At 39.7% G+C, this 21,805-nt stretch overlaps 1 protein-coding gene across 1 annotated transcript; it reads right to left on the reverse strand.

Moving 5' to 3' along the window:
• Nucleotides 1-2,400: 2,400 nt before the first annotated feature.
• Nucleotides 2,401-20,430, reverse strand: wdr43 (WD repeat domain 43). Its single transcript, XM_085391027.1, has 18 exons — nucleotides 20,162-20,430; nucleotides 19,129-19,263; nucleotides 18,811-18,932; nucleotides 16,717-16,837; nucleotides 16,406-16,524; nucleotides 16,193-16,295; nucleotides 15,839-15,903; nucleotides 14,116-14,275; nucleotides 11,918-12,004; nucleotides 11,640-11,765; nucleotides 9,931-10,077; nucleotides 9,579-9,665; nucleotides 9,169-9,200; nucleotides 8,480-8,543; nucleotides 7,898-8,011; nucleotides 6,041-6,110; nucleotides 3,463-3,521; nucleotides 2,401-3,203 (listed from the first exon to the last, which is right to left on the reverse strand). Exons 1-18 carry the CDS (start codon nucleotides 20,366-20,368, stop codon nucleotides 3,069-3,071), a joined length of 1,953 nt encoding a protein of 650 aa, XP_085247153.1. The 5' UTR covers nucleotides 20,369-20,430; the 3' UTR covers nucleotides 2,401-3,068.
• Nucleotides 20,431-21,805: the final 1,375 nt, after the last annotated feature.

The following is a 21,805-nucleotide window of genomic DNA, read 5'->3' on the forward strand; positions in this document are numbered from 1 at the left end:
CAAATAGAGGAGAACCAGGATATCTTTATAGCCCTGATATTCCTTATTCCATTCATACTGCAAGGGGCCATGGTGATATGAACAGTACACTGTAAGTGTAAACATGTGACCCACTAAAACATCTCTATCTTTATAACACCTCAGGTTATATTAGGCCACTGTGAACAGGGCGGTGGAACTACCTCGGGGCAACTGTCAACTGTCATTATTTCTTGAGAGAAGTAAAGATCTCCTTCAGATATTCACTTCAATGGATTAGCCAAAAAATATACCAGATCATGAAATTTTTTAAATATTTATAAAAGTATAAATACATCAATTTTGAAATTTTAGACAGGATAGGATGTTTCTCAACATCACATACTCCAACTGCGAACCACCGAGCTAAGGACTGGACATAAAGAGGATGTAGCCAGTGTGATGTCATTTGTTTGTGAAGTCTTGTTTTGTGGCCTCAAGCTCAGTATTATAGCCATCCTGTTGCTTTGAAAGCAGACCTCATAGGTCAGTTAGATGTGACTGAGGTGCTAAGAACACTAAACACACAGTAGTGTCTGTTCACAAAGTAACCACAGCATCTTGCTGATCATGATCTTAATGATCATAGTGTATGTATATATGCATTCTATCTCCTCTGTAATGGGTGGAGGGAGCTCAACAAAAATTAGCATCGTCACACATACTACAACTATTAACATTTTTTTTTTAAACAAATCCCAAATCTTTAGATTTTCAGATGTATAGTAAATTGCATCATGCCTCTGCAAATGTGATGTTCTGCATTTGTTTCAGGTGTCATATTCATTGTCAGTCATCCACATGTACCTTTAGCACCACAAAAATTTCTATCCGCAAGAAGATCTTGAAAAAAAAAACACCACAGCCCTGCCAGTACAGACAAAACACACAAGAGCAGTAGTGGGGCAGGAGGTAGGGTACACCCTGGACAATCCACCAGCCTGTAGCACTTCCAAATCATTTATACTTTGTGACCATAAATAAAGGCATATCAACTTTCTCCAGTAAGTTTCTCATTACGTGGAAAAGCTTGAACTCCGCTGTCTATAATTGTGGTTTGCATTGTCAGACCTTGTTCTGCAGCATCTGTGAGCTACACATGAAACAGTTCTCCACCTGCTGCAGGTTCTGGAGTCACCCTCCAGTTCACAGTAGATCTCTCCACAACAGAAGAAACACCGTCATCAGCTGTAGGCCAGTGGTGTAGCTGAACTCTGTTACACGGCAGGGTAAGAGCCTTTGGGGATTTCTACGATAGTGACATAATCAGGATACCAGTAGTGAAATAGAGAAGGGGGAGGGGTTACTAGGTAATTAGTTGTGGGTGAGATTTTAAAATAAGGGCACAGGAATTTTCCAGTGGGAATTAAAATCTATCATGTACCATAGCTTTTAATGATGTAGGTTTGTAGTGATGGTATCACGTGTGATAGTTACTCTCACTGAGCGAAACCGATCTCAGGTGATTCATGATCCAGGCCTTTTTTTCCTTTTTCTTTTGAAGCACTTTTTTGGCAATCAAAATGAATTGCTTTGTCTTGTTTCTGCAGTCTGTGTCATGTTTCTATTTATTCAATGTGTAGCTCTTCATTTACTTTCTGGTCCTCTTAAAAAAAAAAAGAAAAAAAAAACTGTCTATAACCCTGGCCTAACACATACTTGTGAATTCTTCTTTAAACTGGGAGAGTAAGCATGTACTGATGGTTTAAGTCTTTTCTGTAGCTGCTCTGGTTTGTGCGCCCCGGGCCATTTGCTGCTCGTCATTCCCTCACTTTCTTCCCACTTTCAAATAAATGTCAAACAAATCCCTTAAAAGGCAAAAATAAATTATGTTGTATTCAATAAGACTTGAAACTAGCGACTGAGACCGTAAACCCATCAGAAAATTTTTACTTGGGTCATAAATCAAGTGAGCTGTAGGACCGTTTTCTCTTAGACTTTTATAGAATCAGACAATTTTCTGTAACCGGAGCTGCTGCCCCCCCTCTAGGCTGGCCATTAGAAAAAAAATAAATAAATAAATGCAAGTTTAAGGCACTTCCATATTTGCTTCATTTTACAGAAATAGAGGCTACATCAATCTTTTCTTAATGAGTGTCTATAAAAGATACCCATCTCAACTCTGAAGCTGCCTACATTTCTAAAATATGTCCATGACCCTGGAAACCACAAGCCACTTTGAAAACCCATTTATTCACCCACTCGAGCAAAGTTCACAATTTCTTGTCCTCTGTTGCCCCTGTCACTATGGGTGGTAGGCAGTGGACATAAAGACATGTCCTGATATTAAACACAAAAAGAACACATTTAAAAACGAGAAGGCTGCAAATCTGAAACAAATCTGAAGGCGGTAAAAAAACAAAAAAGAAAAAATAAACAGCATTTAGGAGACTTTACAGGAGTTCATTTAATCCCAAGGTTTTCTGGGGGTGGCTGTAGAGGGAAGAGCTCATACAAACACTTCACTGTACATACAGATTTACATTGCGGGGGACATGATGTATGGTCCTGCCTGGCAATGCCACCTCTGGTATGCTGCACAAACACAGACCCCGGGATGGGGGGAGCTACATCCAAACTCCACTCCTGCTCCGTGTTTGCATTTCTGCAGGTGTTTCAAATAGCCTACAGAGTTGAGTTAAAATAAACCGATCGCACAGTGCTGTAAATGAAAAGTTGAACATGCATACTTATACCATTTTAACATTATGACATCAAATTTGGAATGCAGGTTCAAGAACGTAGGTCAACTAAACACAACCAAATTAGCCTGGCAGTCAATGCAAACACATCGGGGTGTAAAGTCGGAGTGCAGATGGACGAAATCAGTCGAGGAACTTTCAGTTTTTAGAGACAAGCTCGACAATTCCAAACCCACGGCTGAATCGAGCTGCAGCGAGGCAGGGGGGCCATCTGGCCTCGTTTCAATGTGTCCCTTGATTCTGCAAAATTGCATTCTATTCCAATAATAAAATCAAATGCATGAAAATAAAATGAAAGTATATGTAACTCTATCAGGTCCGTTTTATGTTTGATTGGTGTTTGTGTTCTCATTCTTCTTCACTCTCGTTTTCATGCTCCATATCCTCCTCGCCGTTTGCTTTGGATTCTGTTCTGCTGCCGGGATCCTCGTCTTCCGATTCCTCCTGGTTGTCTTCTGTCATCGCCTCATCCTCCTCCCAGTGCTGAGGACACAAATATAAGACTTCAGCTTAACTCAGAAATGGACAGCCTGACAGCATGAGGGGTACTAATCTACTTGTTTTCCTTCCCAGCACCAGTGTTGCCTAATATCTGCAAAGCTTCTACAAAGTCATAGATGGCACTGGCTGATATTTGTTTGCTGTGTCTCATCAAATTTACACTGCCTTAATGTGCAAAAATAGCACGAGGAAGAGCTGGAAAAACAGTTCATTAAGAATGTAAATTTCTAGTCTAACTTACATCAGAGTCTTCATCGGGAAGACCTTCATCACCAGATGCCTCATCTTCATCAGATGACTCTGAAAAGCGCAGGCAAAGGAAAACAAATCATTCAGCTGACAAAGCCAAACAAGTTTTTATTCCACACAAACACAAACCTTCCACAAAGGTAATAAAGAAAGAAAGGAAGGAAAGAAGGAAGGAAGTGTTTCATGCTTCAGTTCTTTACATTTCATACAGAGTGAAGGAAGGTATTTGCATTTCAACACTACAGCAGGGCCATTTAGTTGTGACAACAATATGAACTTTATGATGCAGGAGTGTTGGAGGTCATTATGATTTGATGGTTCTATCTTTCCCATTATATCAGCCAGCCACTGTCTGCTGCCTGCACACTGACCAGCCAGGCTTGGTTACAGACCTCGCTAAACACTCTGCTGCTATATGTCATAACTGTAAATATGCTTACATGCTGTCCAACAGTAAAACCAGGCAGGAGTAATCACCGTGAATATATGGGACACTGCGAGGGCGACATCATAAAGAGGGTTGCTGCCTCATTTTAAAAAACAAAAATCGATGCTTTTTAAAGCCTCGGTAAGTAAAAATTACAACAGCATGGTTACATCAAGTTATATTCAGGATTTTATAAAATAAGCCATTAAATGCTTTTACAGTATGTAAGTGTTCAACAGCGCAAGACAGCATCTGACACTCTCCTGCAATTCACAATGCGATGAGATGAGATGCTGCACAGTTACACAGCAAAGTCTGCATTATTGAAGAATTTGATTAATGGTTTCAAATACCTTTGTTTAGCCGTCCATCAAAGGGTTCTCAAATGGGCAGCATACCCGACTTTATCCTCCTATTTGTCTCAATTACCATATTTTAAAAGATAAACATTCCGTTTCATGAACTGAAATGAACAACTCAGACCATAAACTGGTCAGAAAAGATATCACTGAGGTCAGATTAAGTAAGATAAAGTTCAAGAGCCATTGTCCCCAGCTGCCCAGAACAAAGGGTTAAGGCAATTCAGTACTGCAGCATTTTTCTTAGCTTCATCCATCTTTTATGTACAGTCTAAAAGGCCAAGTAGTGAGAGAAGCTGGTCAGTTCTTCGGTAATGACGCCAGCTGACATTAAAGAAAGCTCCATTTTACAAACCATGTAAAGAAAAGTGGACACAAATTGAAGTGCACGATCATCCTTGTAAGATGCTCTTAGCCAACGGTCTCCAACCCCTGGGCCGTTTGGTACCGGGCCGCGAGAGTTGAGGCTCGGGTGTGAAATGTATGGTTTTCAGGGTTTTTATTGGTTTTTAGCGTTACTTTGTTATCGTTTTTTATCGTTAACTCTGTTTTCCTGGGTCTTTTCACGTGTGTTATGAATAAATCTTTTTTCTGCACCAGTACTAGTTTTATTTTGTTGTATTTATCCGCGACACCTTAAAAGCCGGTCCATGAAAATATTGTCAGGCATAAACCGGTCCGTGGCGCAAAAAAGGTTGGAGACCGCTGCTCTTAGCCATTCTGTGAGCGTGTGTTTGGAGCCAGGGATAAAAAGTTGTTTTTGTTTTGGTTTTTTTTTTTTAAAGAGTTTTGCCACTTGTGAAAATGCAGATTTTATGTAACAAAATGACAAATACAATTTTCTAACTGGCAGTGTTATCTGCATCGTGCCTGGGACTAATCAATGTATAATTAATGTTACTCACACAAACAACAATTAACACAATTAGGTAGCAGAGAGATGGCTTAATCATTCCTGTTTCTGACTAGTCTGGCAGTTTAAAGCTTCCTGTCAGATTCCCAAGTTGGACCCATAATAAGCTCAGAGCATAGCATCATTCCTGACACTACGAACAAAGTTCTGCTTCCTGTTCAGCGGCTTCTTTTATGAACTTTTTTTTATTTTATTTGTTCAATGAACCTTCACATCCTGGACCACTGACGAGGATATTGGAACTCAAGGCGCAGGTTAATTATTTCATGAAAGCCAATTTTCTATGTGGCTCAAAGCGTTTTATACAGTACGGTAATGAGAAATGAGAGCGAACAGAGCGGGGCCTTGTTGTTCCCTCAAAGGGGAGGATCTGAACGCTGCCGGTCAGGTTGCCAGGCAACAGGAGTCATGTTTCCGTGCAATGCATTGCCAAGAGTGGCTGCATGATGGCCAACGCTGTTTTCATAAATCTTAACCGATTCAGCGCAGTCTTCAGCCAGAGTCCCAGATGAGTTGAGGTGAAATGACAAGATAATGAATGCCAGTCAAAATAATGAGAAGACAATAGTGTAGCAGTGCAGAGACTCAAGCAGGGCATCGATGTGACCTGTTGCACTCCATCACCTTCAAGAAGTCAATCCAGTCAATCACCCATTGAAAATGTACAAGAGATAGAGTACAGGCTGAAAAAACAATGATTATTTTAATACAGCTAGCTACCACACCCTCTGCTCGATGGACTGCATTATTCACAGGTAACAATGATCTGCATGAAATCTGAAGGAACTGATGCCACAAGAGAGGTAAGTTTGAGAGGAGAAAGGTGGGATTGGGGAGGTTAGTGAAACTAAACAGAAGAACAAACACTTACCGTCTTCATAGACCAGCTTAGCTGTGTGGTCAACATCTGAAACCACGTTGCTGCGGTCACTTGTCGCCATCTGGTGGTGAAAGGGAAAACAGTTTTAGATACAGCACAAGACTTTTTTTTTCAACTCAACATTAAAAACATGACTAAAAATACATGGTTGAAACATGTTTTCTTGTTCTATCTGCAAGAAAAATGTTTTTTCACTTAAACAGTTTTCAATATCACATACTTATACAGCATTACTATGTGTGCAGTTTGTAATTACAACTAGACAAAAAAAAGGGGAGGGGGGGGGGGTTTATTGGTTTTACTAAAGAAACAAAACTAAAAGAACCAAACACACCCAGCACCAGAAACCTACAAACTAAACTCAAATCAGTGTGTGCACATGTTTTTGCCACATTGGGATTTATACCCTTCCATTTCAGCTCATAAAGAAACTGCCATAATGAGCAAACGTCATCTTATTACTGAAAGTGTACACTGCCAGAGTGCTCATTATATACTTTCAGGAGCTATTATGGATACAAATAGCATAAACTGTTCTGGTGTATCCAAGATCAGACTGCTTGATTGGCTGTGTCTGAGAGAAATGTCACACTGCTATGGATATATTTATCTCAACTATATGCAACCTATTCTTATACTACCTTACAGTTGGCTGATTATTTACTAGACTGTGAAAAATAGCCTTAAAGGATGCAATTTTTTCATATCTGCATAAAATTGTACATGCATAGTGTGACATCTGTTTGTTACAGTGTAGTTACACAGTCTAATCTGTCTGCTTTCTTATCTTGTTTGGGTAATTTAAGTTCCGGGATTTTTGGTTTGCATTTAAGGCTGCTGTGGCAAAATAATTTCTCCTGAGGGATAAATAGAGCATCTTTCACGATCAAACGCTGAACAATACAAAGCCGAGTTCAGTTTTACAAAACCGATCACCTGGAGCTCTCAAAGCAGTCACCAAATGTTTAGAAACAACATTCAAACTTTTCTGCCTGCGTCTTCACAGCCTCACAGCTCCCAGGTGTGTACGAGCAGAAGTGGGGAGAAGACAATGACATGCGTTCTTTGTGTGATAAAGAAAGCTCCTGTGAAGTCAGACTGTCGTCCTCAAACACTGATTTGAATGATGCGTCGCATTTCTAATGTATGTATAAGGAAAGACCCTTTGTTTTGGACAGCCTAGTCTCCATTTTATCATGTCATTTTTGTTACTACAGTTACATGTTTCCAATGTTTAAAGCTTCTTTACAAATCTACACACAAATGTTGTGCAGCTACTCAATAATAGGTTGAAACATAACACAATCATTCTGCATACATCGGCACATTTGTTATTTATACACAGCCTATTTAAAGAAGTCTTTCCCTCAAGGAGTAAGCTGTAATATTTACTAGTAAAATGGATCTTCATTATGTACACATTACTGGAAGAACATAATGTAAAACTGACATTGCCTACAGGAGCATAACTGCAGGAAAGGGGGAAAAAAAAAAAACACTCCATTCAAACTTTCCTCTCTAAATAAATCTAAACAGAAAAGCATTAGGCTTTTATTGTTTTGACACAATTCACTATATTCATCCTTTACTTGTCCTCAAATACAAACCATGCCTCTATCTCACACCGGATCCTGGATTTGATGTATTTCACAGTTAAACGTCAAACAAGAGTGAGCGGGGAGGACATTCTGCATTTTAAGGGTGCCGCTAAACACAGCAGCTTCGTGAGGGAAGCCATCCAAGTCGTCCCTGACACACGACTCACCCCTCGAACACTCAAAATCCAGTCATTTGAAAATACTTAAAGCTAATGATACTGTGCACAACACTGCATATGTTGGCACTTACCTGTGTCATTAGGAGATAAAGCTTCCCATCCAGCTTTGTTAGCTTGTGGAACATCTTCACTCTGCTCTCAATCATGTGATAAAGGACTCCCAGCTGGGTAACAAGGTCTGGCAGCTGTTGGATACACAGATAGATCAGCTGAAGGTAAAAACATTTCAGCAGACAACAAGAAAGCACCCAAAGTGGCTTCTGCCAAAGCTTTGTCTCCTCTGCTAACCATTCCTTTCAGGTGATATTTACATGAAGCAAGCCAGGCTTCAGCTTACATTTAAAATTATAATGACATTCCAGCTGTTTTGTGGAAGCAGAAGGGTCAACAAAAAGCTAGTTTTCCTCTTGTTTAGAGTGGTATGAACAGCAGGTTGGAAAGCTGAATGTCAATCAAAGCACCTCCTGCTTGTGAGGATATTTTTAGTCAGAGCCACACTGATGGTCAGACAACACGAATCTACATCCCAATATGCATTCATTAAATATGAATGGCTGCTTTCTGGCCTTATGCATCAATAAGCACTGTTGGCGTGTGTCACTACACAAATGACAGTGCAGGAATTAAAGCGAGTGCAGGCAGAGTGAACTCACCGATGCTAGGTATGATGTGTGGTGCATAAGTACAGCCTTGAGCCACCGTACCATTAAGGCTGCCCTGTAAGAAAGAACAAATGTATATGCTGTCAAGCAAAGGGAGCAGGCCAGCTTCATACTCGGAGTGAGGCAGGGACAGTGATTTTTGTTCACCTTTCAGTTAGTTAGCAATTCTTCCACAAGCTCTGTGGGATACTAAGGTTTCACTTGAATATTTTGTTCAGCAGGATAATCTACAAACATTTTTGAAGCATAAATGTAAAATGCCAATGTTATGCTATAATCAAAATACTTCAACCTCCATATAACTCTCCCAACAGTTTTCCATAGTTTCATTTAGATGTTTGATAGCAAACACCTTTAATGTATTACACCTTAACTTTAAAATTCACATGGGAGGAATTACTTGTGCATTCTGTGTATTGTAGCACAAAAGCAAAAATGTCTTAAGCTTGTGTTGATCATCTAATGAAATGTTTAATGAGACCAACACAGTTCCAAGATGTTCGCTCACTTCTTAGTTTTGGCCTCATTCTTGCAGCACTCACTATGATGCCATATGCCAGAGGCACGCAGAATAAAAAGCAGCGGTACAAATAACTGCATCAGTGACTAATGTCTGATGTGGACAAACACTGAACTCAAGCTAATTAAATGCCGAGCTGATCCGTCAAGCTTTCACTTACGTAAACGGGTGCCCTTGGAGCCTCTTCGTGAGCTGCAGAGGAGATACGGGGTTTATTAAAAACTCCAGTTAACATGAGTTTACTTACAAATCCTGACAACAGGACAAAACATAGATGCAGGTTAATGTAGCTTTGTAGTAGGAATGGGAAGTTCAAGACTCTTAGCTCTTAGATGCTACGGCACAAAGATTAAAAAAAAACAAAAAAAACTGAGAGCCAAAAACTTCTAATATGCCACACAGGTTGTGCAACATTTGTCTAGTTTTTGTATTTTGATTGTGGAGCCTAATATGTACTACCAGGTGCTGATATAAATGTTAAAAAGTTGATGAAAGCTGAAAAATCCTGACCATCCCATCCCTTCACAGGAACACAAAATGTTGCTTTTTGACCATAAAGGGGACACTTACTTCTTCCACTAATGGTAGAACTGCAGAGAGGGGTAACCGAGCCACCGTCTTCTTTATTACCATCTCTTTGCGAGTCTGGAAAACTTTCTTTAGGAGCAAAGGGGGGAAAAGAAGTTTGCACAGAACAAGTTAATGTAAAACCCAAGACGTGCCAGAAGAATTGGCTCCATTTATTTTCACCTCGCATTACTGTGGGAAGTTGATCAAAGTCAACACTTTCACAGATGGTTTCAAAGATTTTTTTGAAAGATGTTTTGGGGATTGATATTGAATTTTATCACCGGAATCAACTGAGATTGTTTTCAACCTCAAAGTTTTAAGCCTTTCATCAGACTCTGTAAGGAGAACTTACGTTCAGGATGCTAGCATCATTGCTCTCCAGGCCCTGCACCAGCAGAACTGCAAAATTGTCTGTCGTTAACGAAGCCGTCCCTTTAGATGCGCCTTTCTCAGAGACTGTAGACAGATCAATTTCACCAAGTCGCTCTGCTATTGACATCTGCAGAGAAGCAGAGTTATCTTTTAGCCAGGGGGGTTGCAAACTTCAAAACAGAGTTTAGTACCAAAACTACATCAAAAACAGAAACATCTATAACACTTAAAATACCACATATGCATAAATTTTAGTGTGATTAATCTTTGAGAGAGTTTCTGAACCTTTCAAATGAATGAACAATGTCGAATGAGGAAGCAAAACTTTAAGAAAAAACAAAGAAACCCTCTACTGCAGAATGATAAATGATCAGATGCAAACAGGCTTTTGAGTGGGTTGGATGAGGATGTATGCACTTTCACTGTAACAATGTCCTTCTCATAATAAATCACCTGTTAACATATGGGCTCAAATTGTGGTCATAAATATTTTGTACTTGTGAATCAGGATTTGTATGTGTAAAAAGAATTTGTGTGTGCGTAAAAAAAAAAGATTTGTGTGTGGACTTAGCCAAAAAATACGTGTGAAACGTTGTTTCAAGTACAAATTTTGACACTATTTTTCTTCCTTTCTTCTGATTGGCCAATGTCATGTCAATCACAAATTTAACAATCCAATCAGAGAACAGATGGGTTTGGCTATTGGAGGGGTGCTTTATGGAGCTTCAGGTCCTGAGGGAATAAATGCCCTTTTACATCCCAGCCCAGCGTTTTCCTTCATCACCACGAAGGAAAACAGTCTGTGGTGGTCCGAGTTTTTATTTTTATTGAACATTTGAAGGTAAAAAAAAAAAAAAAAAAAAACCTCCCACAAACTCTTGTAGAGGACATAAAGTCAGAGATAGAAACGACAAGGAGCAGGTGCATGTAGTACAGGTAGCGCTGCCGCAAAAACCCACAGAGCCCAGCAGCCAGCGCAACTAATTCTGGATCCTTGGCTTTTAGTTAGCAGTTAGCATTAGCAGCACATGCTGCGTCCGATGTGAAAGTACCTTTATGCTGCGCACTGTGACTCACAGCAATGGTCGCGGGTCAGCCCTGACTTTGTGTTAAACTAATCCTAAAGTAATAATGGTATTTCTAACCACTGATATACCACAACTTTAGCCTTTCAACAGCTACTGAAAGTTAGGGGACCTAGCTGCTATCGGATATTTATACAGAGATCATCCAGCTTCAAACTGTATTACCCTTCAAGGACCTGCAGTTCAAAAAAGCGCCCCATCGACAGCCAAACCCATCTGTTCTCTGATTGGACAGTTAAATTTGTGATTGACATGACATTGACCAATGTCAAAATTTGTACTTGTAACTTGAAACTTGAGAGCAGAGTTTCACACGTATGTTTTGGCTAAGTCCACACACAAATCTTTTTTATGCACACAAATTCTTATTACACATACAAATCCTGATTCACAAGTACAAAACTGATTTACAAGTACAAAATATTTATGACCACAATTTGAGCCCATATTAACAGCCTCTCTTGACTGATTGGTGTGTGACTAATCACTGAGCCAACAATGTGGTGGAGACATTTATGCTCATTTAGTCGTTTTGGGGCCGAAGCCAAAAAGCTGTCAGAATCAGAGAGACTGACAGATGCACTCATCCGGAGGCTGAGCCTACCTCTTTGGTGTCTGTGTCTTTTTTCCTCTTCTCTGATCCCTGTGAGGTTCCTTTAAGTGGGGCTTTGTGACCAGGAAGTCCTGGGACCAGCACTTTGCTCTTGGCATTGACAATTGGAGTTTTCACCTGGAAGAAGCAATTTCATAATTTTTTTTTTCACCCTCCACTTCTGTGGCTCGAACTGTTGGGAGTTTATCTAGAGTGCACATGGACTGGCAAATAACCTGTCCAGACCAGGCTTCTTGACATGGTGAAGAAAATGAAGACTTGATTGTTACCTTGGAGACTGTGGTTTCCATGGAAAGGGACAAAGTGGTCTGAACATCCCGGGTCAAACACACATGTCTCTCTGCTGTGTTGATCTCCTGCACAGATGAGAGGAAAGAAGGTTGACAGGTAAGTGTGAGCAAACCTGATGAATATTACGGACAAAAACAACACTGTATTATTTATCAGCTGTACACTGTCAGGCGCTCATCACCTCCAAGTCCTTTTTTCAGACGTGAGATATGCAGTAATCTGTTAAATCAGTGGTCTGTCATTTATATGTTATCTCTTAATTAACAAAATGTGCCAGTGTATGAGGTACATGCTACCGGCAGCCTTATCAGCCTAAAGGACTTATAAACAAAGATAAAAGGCAATTACTTGGATTGTATTAAATCATTTGAACATCACATTTTAGAATGAAATGATAACCAGAGACATGTGTGCACCCGCCTATAATTACATCAAATGGTGATAGCAGCACATGAAATATTAATGAATAACTTATGGACTTCATGTCATGAACAAAAATAAACAATTCTAATCAATAAATCATTTTTTTATTTTAAATGAGAGAACACTGATCATCCAGCTTAATGTTGCCATAACTAATACTTTCATTGGACCCTAGAGCCGGACAAGATGTGCCTTGCTGCCTTTTTGCAAAGTTTACTCCAGCTGTTTGGCCAGCCTTTTTAAGAGAACGCAGCCACACAGATGTTCTCTTTGAAGATGACGGCGTTTGTAATTTGAGCTCACTACTTAAGAATTAACATTCTCTATTTGTAGAAAGACGCAATGAAATTCTGTTTGGAGAGGATCAACCAACAGCAAAGGATAAAAGTAGTTCTAAAAGAAACAAAAAATGGTAATAAGAAAGGCAACTATAAAATCACGACAAAAAGCTCTCTACTGTGCTCCTAAAGAAATTCACCTGGTGAGTGCACAGCCTGATGCAGCTTCCTCAGAGAGAACAGTTGGATGTAAACACACAAATATTTGATAAATGATGAAGAGGTGAAAATCGTGTTATGTAAAGTGTGGATTTTGTGGCCTTTGCAGATCTTAAGGGCACAATGACATATTTAGTCTTAGGGCTATTCAGCATAAGTTTATCTTTCACTACACTACTCTGTGAGACATTTAACCTCCTCGTCGTTGGACAAATGTGTAGTAAATGTTCAAATGAACCAAATCAGCCCTAGCAGTCTCCTGTTGATGGACAAAGCCCAAATCTGTTTCCACAGGTGCTCCGTTCTTGCGCTGCCAAAGAATTATTGACCAACCCTGTAAGGCTAATGATGCCATGCTTTTCTTGTTCTGAAACTAATCCTAGTGATTGTCTGACCAATGAGAATTTGGCCAATCTTGAGACTACGGCTTTAGAAGGTATAGACACCAAGCTTGACCTACCCATGTCCCTCACATACACTTTATGAAAGTGAAGGACCAAACTTGGAATTAATGAAATGCATCACAGTGCAAATTAGAAACAGAGCTGTCAACATATAATGGTATTTGTAGAGGTTATTGGTCTTAATGGCCCTATTCAAAACAAGCACCGTTTTTAGTGTTAAAGAAACTTTGTTGTAGAGACACTAGGCAGGTACTGACATGTGTGTATCTGTTAATTCTAGTACATGTATTCATACTGATGTAGTCTTTAAAGTAATATTTTAATATAGTTTAATGGGGTCCAATAAGAATGCTACCATGACTCTTGTTCAAGTGATCAAGGTGCTCATTAAAACATGCAGCTCCTATCAGGTTACTGGTAGCCCACGCATGACTGTGGTGTTAATGTGAGCATGAATTCCACTTCAGATGTTTTGCCAGTTTCTGTATAGTGGTTTACGTGTTTGCCTAATAAACGAGAGATCCCCAACTTGATCCTTAGAGGAGACACAAATCTCTTTGGGGCTGTGCCAGGAAGGGCACCCAGTGTAGATTTAAAAAAAAAAAAAAAAAGTATATTTTATTAATTATACTGTACAAGATGATATACCAGGACATCAACTTACTTCATTAAATTTCCCAGATTAAATAAAGACTGTAAATTAGTTGAAATTTTTCCTGTATAAGAGGAAAGAACTGTCCTATTGGCTATTAAAACAAACAAACAAAAAACACACACAAAAAGAAAACACATGACTGTCCAGGTTACTTATTATATAACATTGTGTATTTCGGTTTCCTTCAGAAGACTCACCACTTTCTCCATTACTGGCTGTAGGTGGCTGCCGTACGCCAGCATCACAGTTCGAGTATCCGCTCCAAGCACCGCTGCTAGCAGTGGGATTGGGATCGGGGACTCCTTTGTGTCTGACATCTGCACCGTACATGATGGTGACAAGGGCTTCTTACAGGGGCTGAGGGGACAAACCAACCATTAGCATAGACAGCATACAAAATTGCTGAACATGTACTTGGTGGTATTTAATATATACAACCTGAAATCCATGTGACATACATTTTAAATTTTGTAGTACTGCGATTAGATTTTTTTGTGAACTCCCCCGACTCATTGAGGGGTGCCAATGACCAACCAATCGGTGGCGTGCTGTCTGACGACGTCACATTTTAGTACCTGCTCAGGTCACTTGGAACCCTGGCCGAGCAGGTACTATTTTAGTACCTGGTACAGGTATTATGACCTAATGGAAAACCCTGAAAACCTTGGCAAGTAGGTACTAATGGAAAAGGGGCTCCTCAGCTACAAATGCACCAATTTTCAGGGTTCTAGACTAATTTTTCAAAAGGATGGCACTGGTGCCACAAAGTCTAGATAAAGTGGAACAGCAGTCTGTTTTCTATTGAAAGGGCCATTTAGGCAGTCTGGCTTGCTTGCTGTAGGATCTCTTTTAGATGTGGTCCTTTTGAGGGACCTTGAAAAACTGCAGGGTGGAGATTGACGCTGACGGGTGTAACTGAACAATTAGCAACAGAAGTTACACAAAGTCCTCTGTGAGCCAGTCTTCTCTCAAACATCACAACCAATGACTTGGACAAAAACAAGCTGCAAGAAAGCAACCGGCTTTTGGAGGGTTACTTGGACACTTAATGTTGAGATTACAGTAAATCCATTCATTGTTGTGCTCGTTTTAGTGAACAATAAAAGCTCTTGTAAAACTGACACCTTGTGGGCTGGTGGATCCTTGATAGATCCTTGAAAGTAAAAGTCAAGTTCATCCACCACGGAGTGACTAACTGCTTTTTTGATGACTATTAGCAGAAAGGGGGCCGAGACAATGTGAGCTCTCCTGTGATGGCCAGAAGGAAAAACTGAACAAATGTATGTATTGTATCGTTTAAGAATTTCTGATCGGAAACATTTAAAACACATCTTTCTAAAGAGTAGAATTTAATGTTTTTTATGCTTAAATTTTGCTTGGCAGCTCTCCAGTTTGCACTATTTGTGCAGTGCAACTCATTCTTCTCTTTATTGCTTTCAGCCAAGGACACTCTGCTACCTGCTCGTGTCAAAACACACATTTATTTATTAATTTTTCATGCTGCCCTTCCGTTTCACCCTGTTCTCTCTTGCTTTCTCTGCATCATTTTGGATCATTTTATTTTTGGCTGTCTCACTTTTACTAGCTTTTTAATCTCAGTGCTAGTGTTAATGCACATGCAAATGTTGGTCTTATTACGCTGCAGTCAGTCCATACTTTCCTGCCTACCCATGGCTCTACTGCAGTCTATGGTTTGATAAATGCAGTCAGGATTTTTTTTTAACCTGTCCACTTTGCATTTGTATAAGATCAAAGATTGTAGGAAGCCACTTGGATGTAATAAACAATGTTATAAACAATGAAAAGTGCAACACAGCCTCTCTTGAGCAGAAGATGAATGCTTATTGCCGAAATATTTCATCCCATTACCCTGCACTGCCGTACATTGTCTTGTATAAAACTAGTGTTTTAGAAACCTACCCATTTAAAAAGTGCTCAAAGAGGTGCAACTGCCCATCCTTACACACCACTGCCAGCCTCACTGCCTGTAAAACACACAAAAAAGCCCAAAATGTTCACACACGAGAACTAACATGAAAAAATATTTAAGAACAAAAGTTCTAACAGAAACGCAGTACAGAAGACACGTTTTAGCAAATGCTTTGAATCATTAAATTCTAAGCGTTTGCTAAAAAAAACGTATGAATATTTTCTCATTTCCTAATTAAGAAAATTATCAACATAGAGCCTACGACTCTGTTTCAAGTTATTATCTTTTACCCTGTTAAAGACCGACTGCAAGTAATTTAACATACAGGAGAAGTAATGCATTACCTCTTCCTTGCTGTTGGATGTAACGAGGTCAATGTGCTGCGGCTCATCCGTCAGTGTGAAGGACACCACTGAGTTCTTGTCTTTTCCATCTTCTCGTACTTGCCTTCAGTAAGATAGCTTTGAATTAAGTCATGCAAATCTGACTGCAGTGCATTTTCATACATGCACTTAATTACACAACATCAAACATACTAAAATCAACTCTGCACTTACCATACACTGAGCAGTCGATCATGGGCAGCACCTGACAGAAAGTAGAGGCCATTGCTGTCAGGGGGTCGTGTGGTGGCAAAGCGCAGGGTCGTCACAGCCGTGGAGTGGCCTGTGAACTTCTGCAAGGAAAAAGACAAACAAAAAAAACAGCTGAGTTCAGGTCTAAGTAAAGCACTATTATAACACTATAATACAATACTGACTCTTCTGGAGTGTGACTAACATATCTGCATTAAAACCAAGTTTATTAGGTGACTTATGTCTAATAATAATTTTTTTTTTTTTTTTAAAGAATCTGGAATTTAGCTCACCCTGTAAACTTCCTTGGTGTCCAAGTCCCACATCTTTATTATGTGTCCAGCTGACAGCAGCAGTTTACCATCAGGGCTCACACACAAACTGGTCACCGCTGCATGGTCTGCCTTCCACTTACTGTGAGAGAGACGATGACAATTTTAGGTTCACTACTAGCTTTTCCCATAAAACAACTTAATCGGGGCAGGCTTCCATGATATATTAACATCTACCACACACATCTAGTGGCTCATTTTGGCACTCCCCCCTCCATTTCTTAGACTTTTTGTTTTGTAGCTGTCCTCATTCAGCTGCTTCTCCAGAGAGAATCTTGTCCTGCAGTCATACATATTTCAAGTCCCGTATTTAGGACTACATCTTCTAGTTCTCAATCCACTCTGGAGAGCCACTGTGAGCAAGGCCACTAACCAGAACCTGCATGAGGCAGAGTACTGTCATGTGTGAGTATGTGAAGCTCGCTGAAGAGAAGAACAAGACCAACTGCAGTCCAAGGCAGTGAAGCTTGAGCTCATCTGCAGGGTGAAAGACTCATTGGAGAGGCAGCTGACTACATCTCCTAAGTTTAAGTTTTTTTCATGCTTTCTTTTTGATGTCATAGAAACCACATTAAAGCACTTTCCTCTCCTCTTTCCTCGTGATCAGCTTTAAATATCAGCAGCCCATTCAACCTTTTAAAAACAGCAAGAAAAAAACAACAACACCCTTTTCTTATCCCTTAAATCACAAACTGCTCTAGTGAGCACAGAGTGAAAAACCATTTAAGTCTGAATGAAATTGAAGTCTTTTTAAGGTTAGCAAAGATCGATGTGGAAAGCTGGACCTGAATGGCACTTGCACCACTTTGACAACCTTCAGACAGCTGGCCACACAACAACCAAAGTAGAACTCGTTTGGTTGATGCAAGCAGTTAAACGAAATGCTCCACTAACTGCACCAACAAAAAGAAGATAATGACTTGTGAAGTGTGATGTGTGAGAAACACCTTGGTGTTTTCTATCACTGCATTATTCTTTCTCCTACTGAAGTGATGAACCTAAAAAGTTTATGGCCAACAGCATACTATTTACTGGTGCTCTCTCCTAATAACAGCAAGAAACAAACACTCTCCAACCCACTTTGTGCACCTCGAATGGGCTTTACTGAGCATCAAGTGAAGATTCATGGTGGCATTAGTGCTCATGATTGTTGCTGCTGACTGTGCCTGTGTAGCTAATATATCTGTCACCAGACAAGAGGCTTTCATGATGAAATATAGTGATAGTAAATGTCTGATGGTATAACGTTCAATGATGCTGGTGTATTTTAGGCCTTGGTGGGTCTGTGAAAGACAGGCATGCTTAAGCTGGAACCACATTCTTACTTTTCTCACCACCAGTGTTGTTTCTACAGGTAGAAAAACAAGAAAACAATGTCCTTTTGGAAACAGTGCAATTTTAAGAGGTAATATTACAATATACGCTCTATGTGAAGGATAGTTTAGTGTCAAAAATATAAACACTTTAAGAAGGACATGATTTATACCCAGAATGTGACATCCTTTTTGAAAAACAGATTTTCAGGTGTGAACTCTTCAAGTGTTTCTCACAAACAAACTTGCAATGTCACATAGATGTATTTAGAACTTCTCTTAACATTCAAGTGTTTACAGATGTCTTTTTATGCTTCTAAAGTACTGTCTTGTTTAAATGTAGGAAGCACTTCAAGTCCAAATGTGTTAAAGAAGCCTGTGACAGTGAGCATGACACCGTCCACCACCGTGTTGGACTGTTCTTTTCTAACAGTTCTGGCTGCACAAAGACAATTTCTGACAAATACATTACTAGATAACATTGTGTGACTTTAAAGGGATATCTATTAAACAACCTAAAACAGGTTTTTATAAAACAATGGCAACTAATTGTATTATAGCTGAAAAAACTGTGTTGCAGCATGAACAAATAAAGAGAGCCTAAATAGCAAATATCAGAAATAATTTTCAGGCTAACAAACCAGTTTTTAACCAGTTATCATTACAGGAAATGTATTGATCAGTGATTGGTCATTTGTTCTTGGTTTAAACAAACTATCCCAAAGAGAAAGTAGTTACTGACCTTCTTGTCTTGCCAGTCTGCAAGTCCCACTCTACAATGTTTGTGTCATCTGAACCACTGTATAATAAGCTTTCTTCAGGGTGCCACTGGACACAGTTCACTCCTCCACTGTGGGCTCCATCCTGGCACACAAATTGCACAGTTAGCAACTGTAAACAACTAGTCCTATTATATTGGAAAAAAAAAGTGAGTGTAACACTAAAAAAAATATTAACTCTGACAAAAGACAAAAATACAAAGAAAAACATAACATTTTTCATCCTGCATAAGGTTGCAAAGAAGCAATTCTTTGCAAACCATGTAAGGTCCCAAACTTACCAGGGTGCAATGCAATGCTCCCTTTGCTGTACTATAGATGAGCACAGTTCCAGCTGCTGTGCCCATGGCCAACAGGTCTGCCTTCTCCTCCACCTGCACCGCCTCCGATTTCCTCTTCTTCCTCTGAGGCCCCTCCTGACACAAAGCATATTTAAGGTGATGATATTATACATAATGTAAAGCAATTAGAATTAATAGAATTTCTTTCAGGTCCTGGTATCAAGTCAACACTAACATATAATCAAAGCCAGGAATCTGTATGGGGACTGAAAACAGGACCAGTGCATCACTGAATACGGCGGCATTAGTGCCTAGTACTAACGTTCCACATATTAAACCAATTCTACGGCAGCACAGTGACTGCTAAAAGAATAACTGCAAACAATTTCTCGTCTTAATGACATTTAAAAGAATCATAAAACTGAATCCGAGAACAGAAAACTAGTTTTCTAATCTCAGTTATCATCCGTGGATTTAAAACTGCAGTACTTTCAGCGCCCAATTTATGTTTACTTTGGCCTCGTAACAAACTTTTAACAAACTACCCCTCGATAAACTGAGGTACAGCTAGCGGACCCTGCTTCTAGAAGTGTCATGGTGGCACGCTCCGCTGAGCTGATGCTAACTTCAATAACTCGTTAATTCACCATAATAACCATTTAAAAACAAAGAAAAACATCTTTTTTAGTTAAAGTCGCCACTTTCAGAGTTTTTCAGACTAACTTCGCCATAATATACGAAATTAAGACATGTTCGTCATTTGCTTGGACCACCATGTGGGACTAACATGTGCGTTCTTCGCAGCTGTGGAAAACTAGCGAGCTGCTAACGTGGCTCCGCCGCTAACCACGTCTGTCAGCTCCGTAAAGCATTTCAAACGGCAAACGCCAGGGCCTTCCGCGCTGAGTAAAAACTTCACTCTTTGAAAAGTAACACTTCTCTCGATTTAACAACTGCTCCTTTATATCACGTTGTCAAATGCGGCTTTATTCGGGCCTCGCTAGCTGCTGACGCTAACAACAGCCTCACGTACCTTGACTGTCCGGCATGGTCCCCAGGCTATGCACGTACAGGTGGCACTCAGATGAGCTGAAGGCACGTATTCCTGGTGAAGTGTTTTACTATCTGTGTTCCAAATTCGAAGTCTGCCATCCTGGGCACACAGCGCTAAGAACTGTCGTGATTTAGGTGAAAAAACGCAGGGTAGCTGCAGCGAAGAACTGCCACCGTCAGCCGCCATTTCTGAAGCGCTACTTGCGTCTGCGTGCGTGCGCCGTGGTGTACACAACCCACGTGTGGCCCTCTGAGCACATGCGCACTTTGTCCCAGCACCTCCCACTCGCTTCGTATTACGTTCTTCTTTGGGTTTTCCCGGCAGCAGGTAACATTTCAGGTTGCGTTACTGCCTCCTAGTCGTCAATAACTAACTGTTCACACTTTATGATTTCTTACAGTGCAGCAATTAGCCCGAAAAAACACTTCTCATCAGCCGAGTCTCCACAGTCAAGTAGACCTTTAACCCTGTTCTTATCGACCTAATCTTTGCAGCTAACCACTGCTCTGTTCAACAGTCATTTCTCTTGCCAAATATCAGTGCAAGAGCCAGCAATAGTCAGGATCTATCCGCTAGAATTCCTTGCTGTTTCGTGTCGGTTTCCTGTTTCCTCTTACTACTCTTTATTTTGTATTTCATGTGTCTTAGTGGTACTAATCAAGTATTTTTTTCGATTTCGTGCGTATAAAATGATCAAAGATAAAACAGAAATGTTGCTGTGAGACAAACCACGGTAGCATTGTGCTGTATTATTAATACAGCATGTTCAACATTAAAAAAAGTGACATATATATACACTGGGATAACTATTTTGTTTCAGTTTATAATTAAAAAAAGAATATATCTCTTCCTTTTTTAATCAATGGTAAATAGAATAAAAATGAATTAAATGTATGATTTTAAATAATAGCTCTTTCTTTTTTTTTAGCCACCACATATCTGTAGGGCAGCGTAAATACAGAAATCTTGTTCCTTCCAGACAACAAGCAGGTTGATTTATGCTGTGTTCATGTTTCCCTCCAAAGCAAGCATATCCTTAGTTGTAAATATCAGCCTTTACAATCGGTCAATGCATTTACTTGTACTGACAAAATAGGTCGTAACTTGGGTGTTCCCATTTATTTTACAACTACCTATAAATAACACAATTTGTAGGGTACTTATCTCTGTATCATCCTATAGGATCCTCATATCCCCACACTGTAAATTTCTCCCAAGGCTCTTGAATGCATCACCAACAAATGAACTCATCCAGTGTACATGTCCACATTCAGGTTTATATATGCAAGTTCATAAATAATAATAATGATACAGCTTTTTTGCTGTAAATAACATAAACTCAACACAAATTTTCAAAATATTAATGTCATATGAAATTAAATGTCAAGAAGACAGAAATTTTCCTTTTAGACGTGTTACTGTTTGAAGTTATTTTCACCTTAAAAGTTGTTCCAAATTTGCAAATTCTACAACTGACAGCTCTCAAGCACTCAGTTTTATATTCTCAGCTGTAGAACAGGCTGTCCAATGATGTTAATGTTTTAGGTTATTACTTAAAACATTAAATTACTAACTTACGTCTTTTAATTTTTTCTTATGAGTACTAAAATACTAAAGTCAAGC

The sequence above is a fragment of the Rhamphochromis longiceps genome, linkage group LG19 (assembly GCF_057381845.1).
Source record: "Rhamphochromis longiceps isolate RC_006_pf linkage group LG19, R_longiceps_female_GT1.1, whole genome shotgun sequence".
NCBI lineage: Eukaryota > Metazoa > Chordata > Actinopteri > Cichliformes > Cichlidae > Rhamphochromis > Rhamphochromis longiceps.

Bases quoted from the DNA above. Each gene is read 5' to 3' on its own strand.
- wdr43 (XM_085391027.1), bottom strand. From the start codon at position 20,368: ATGGCGGCTGACGGTGGCAGTTCTTCGCTGCAGCTACCCTGCGTTTTT. The intron at 18,933-19,128 runs GTAAGTTTGGGA...TTTGTGTGCCAG, and splicing joins GAGCATTGCATTGCACCCTG to GATGGAGCCCACAGTGGAGG. The intron at 16,838-18,810 runs GTCAGTAACTAC...TCTCTCTCACAG, and splicing joins CAGACTGGCAAGACAAGAAG to TAAGTGGAAGGCAGACCATG.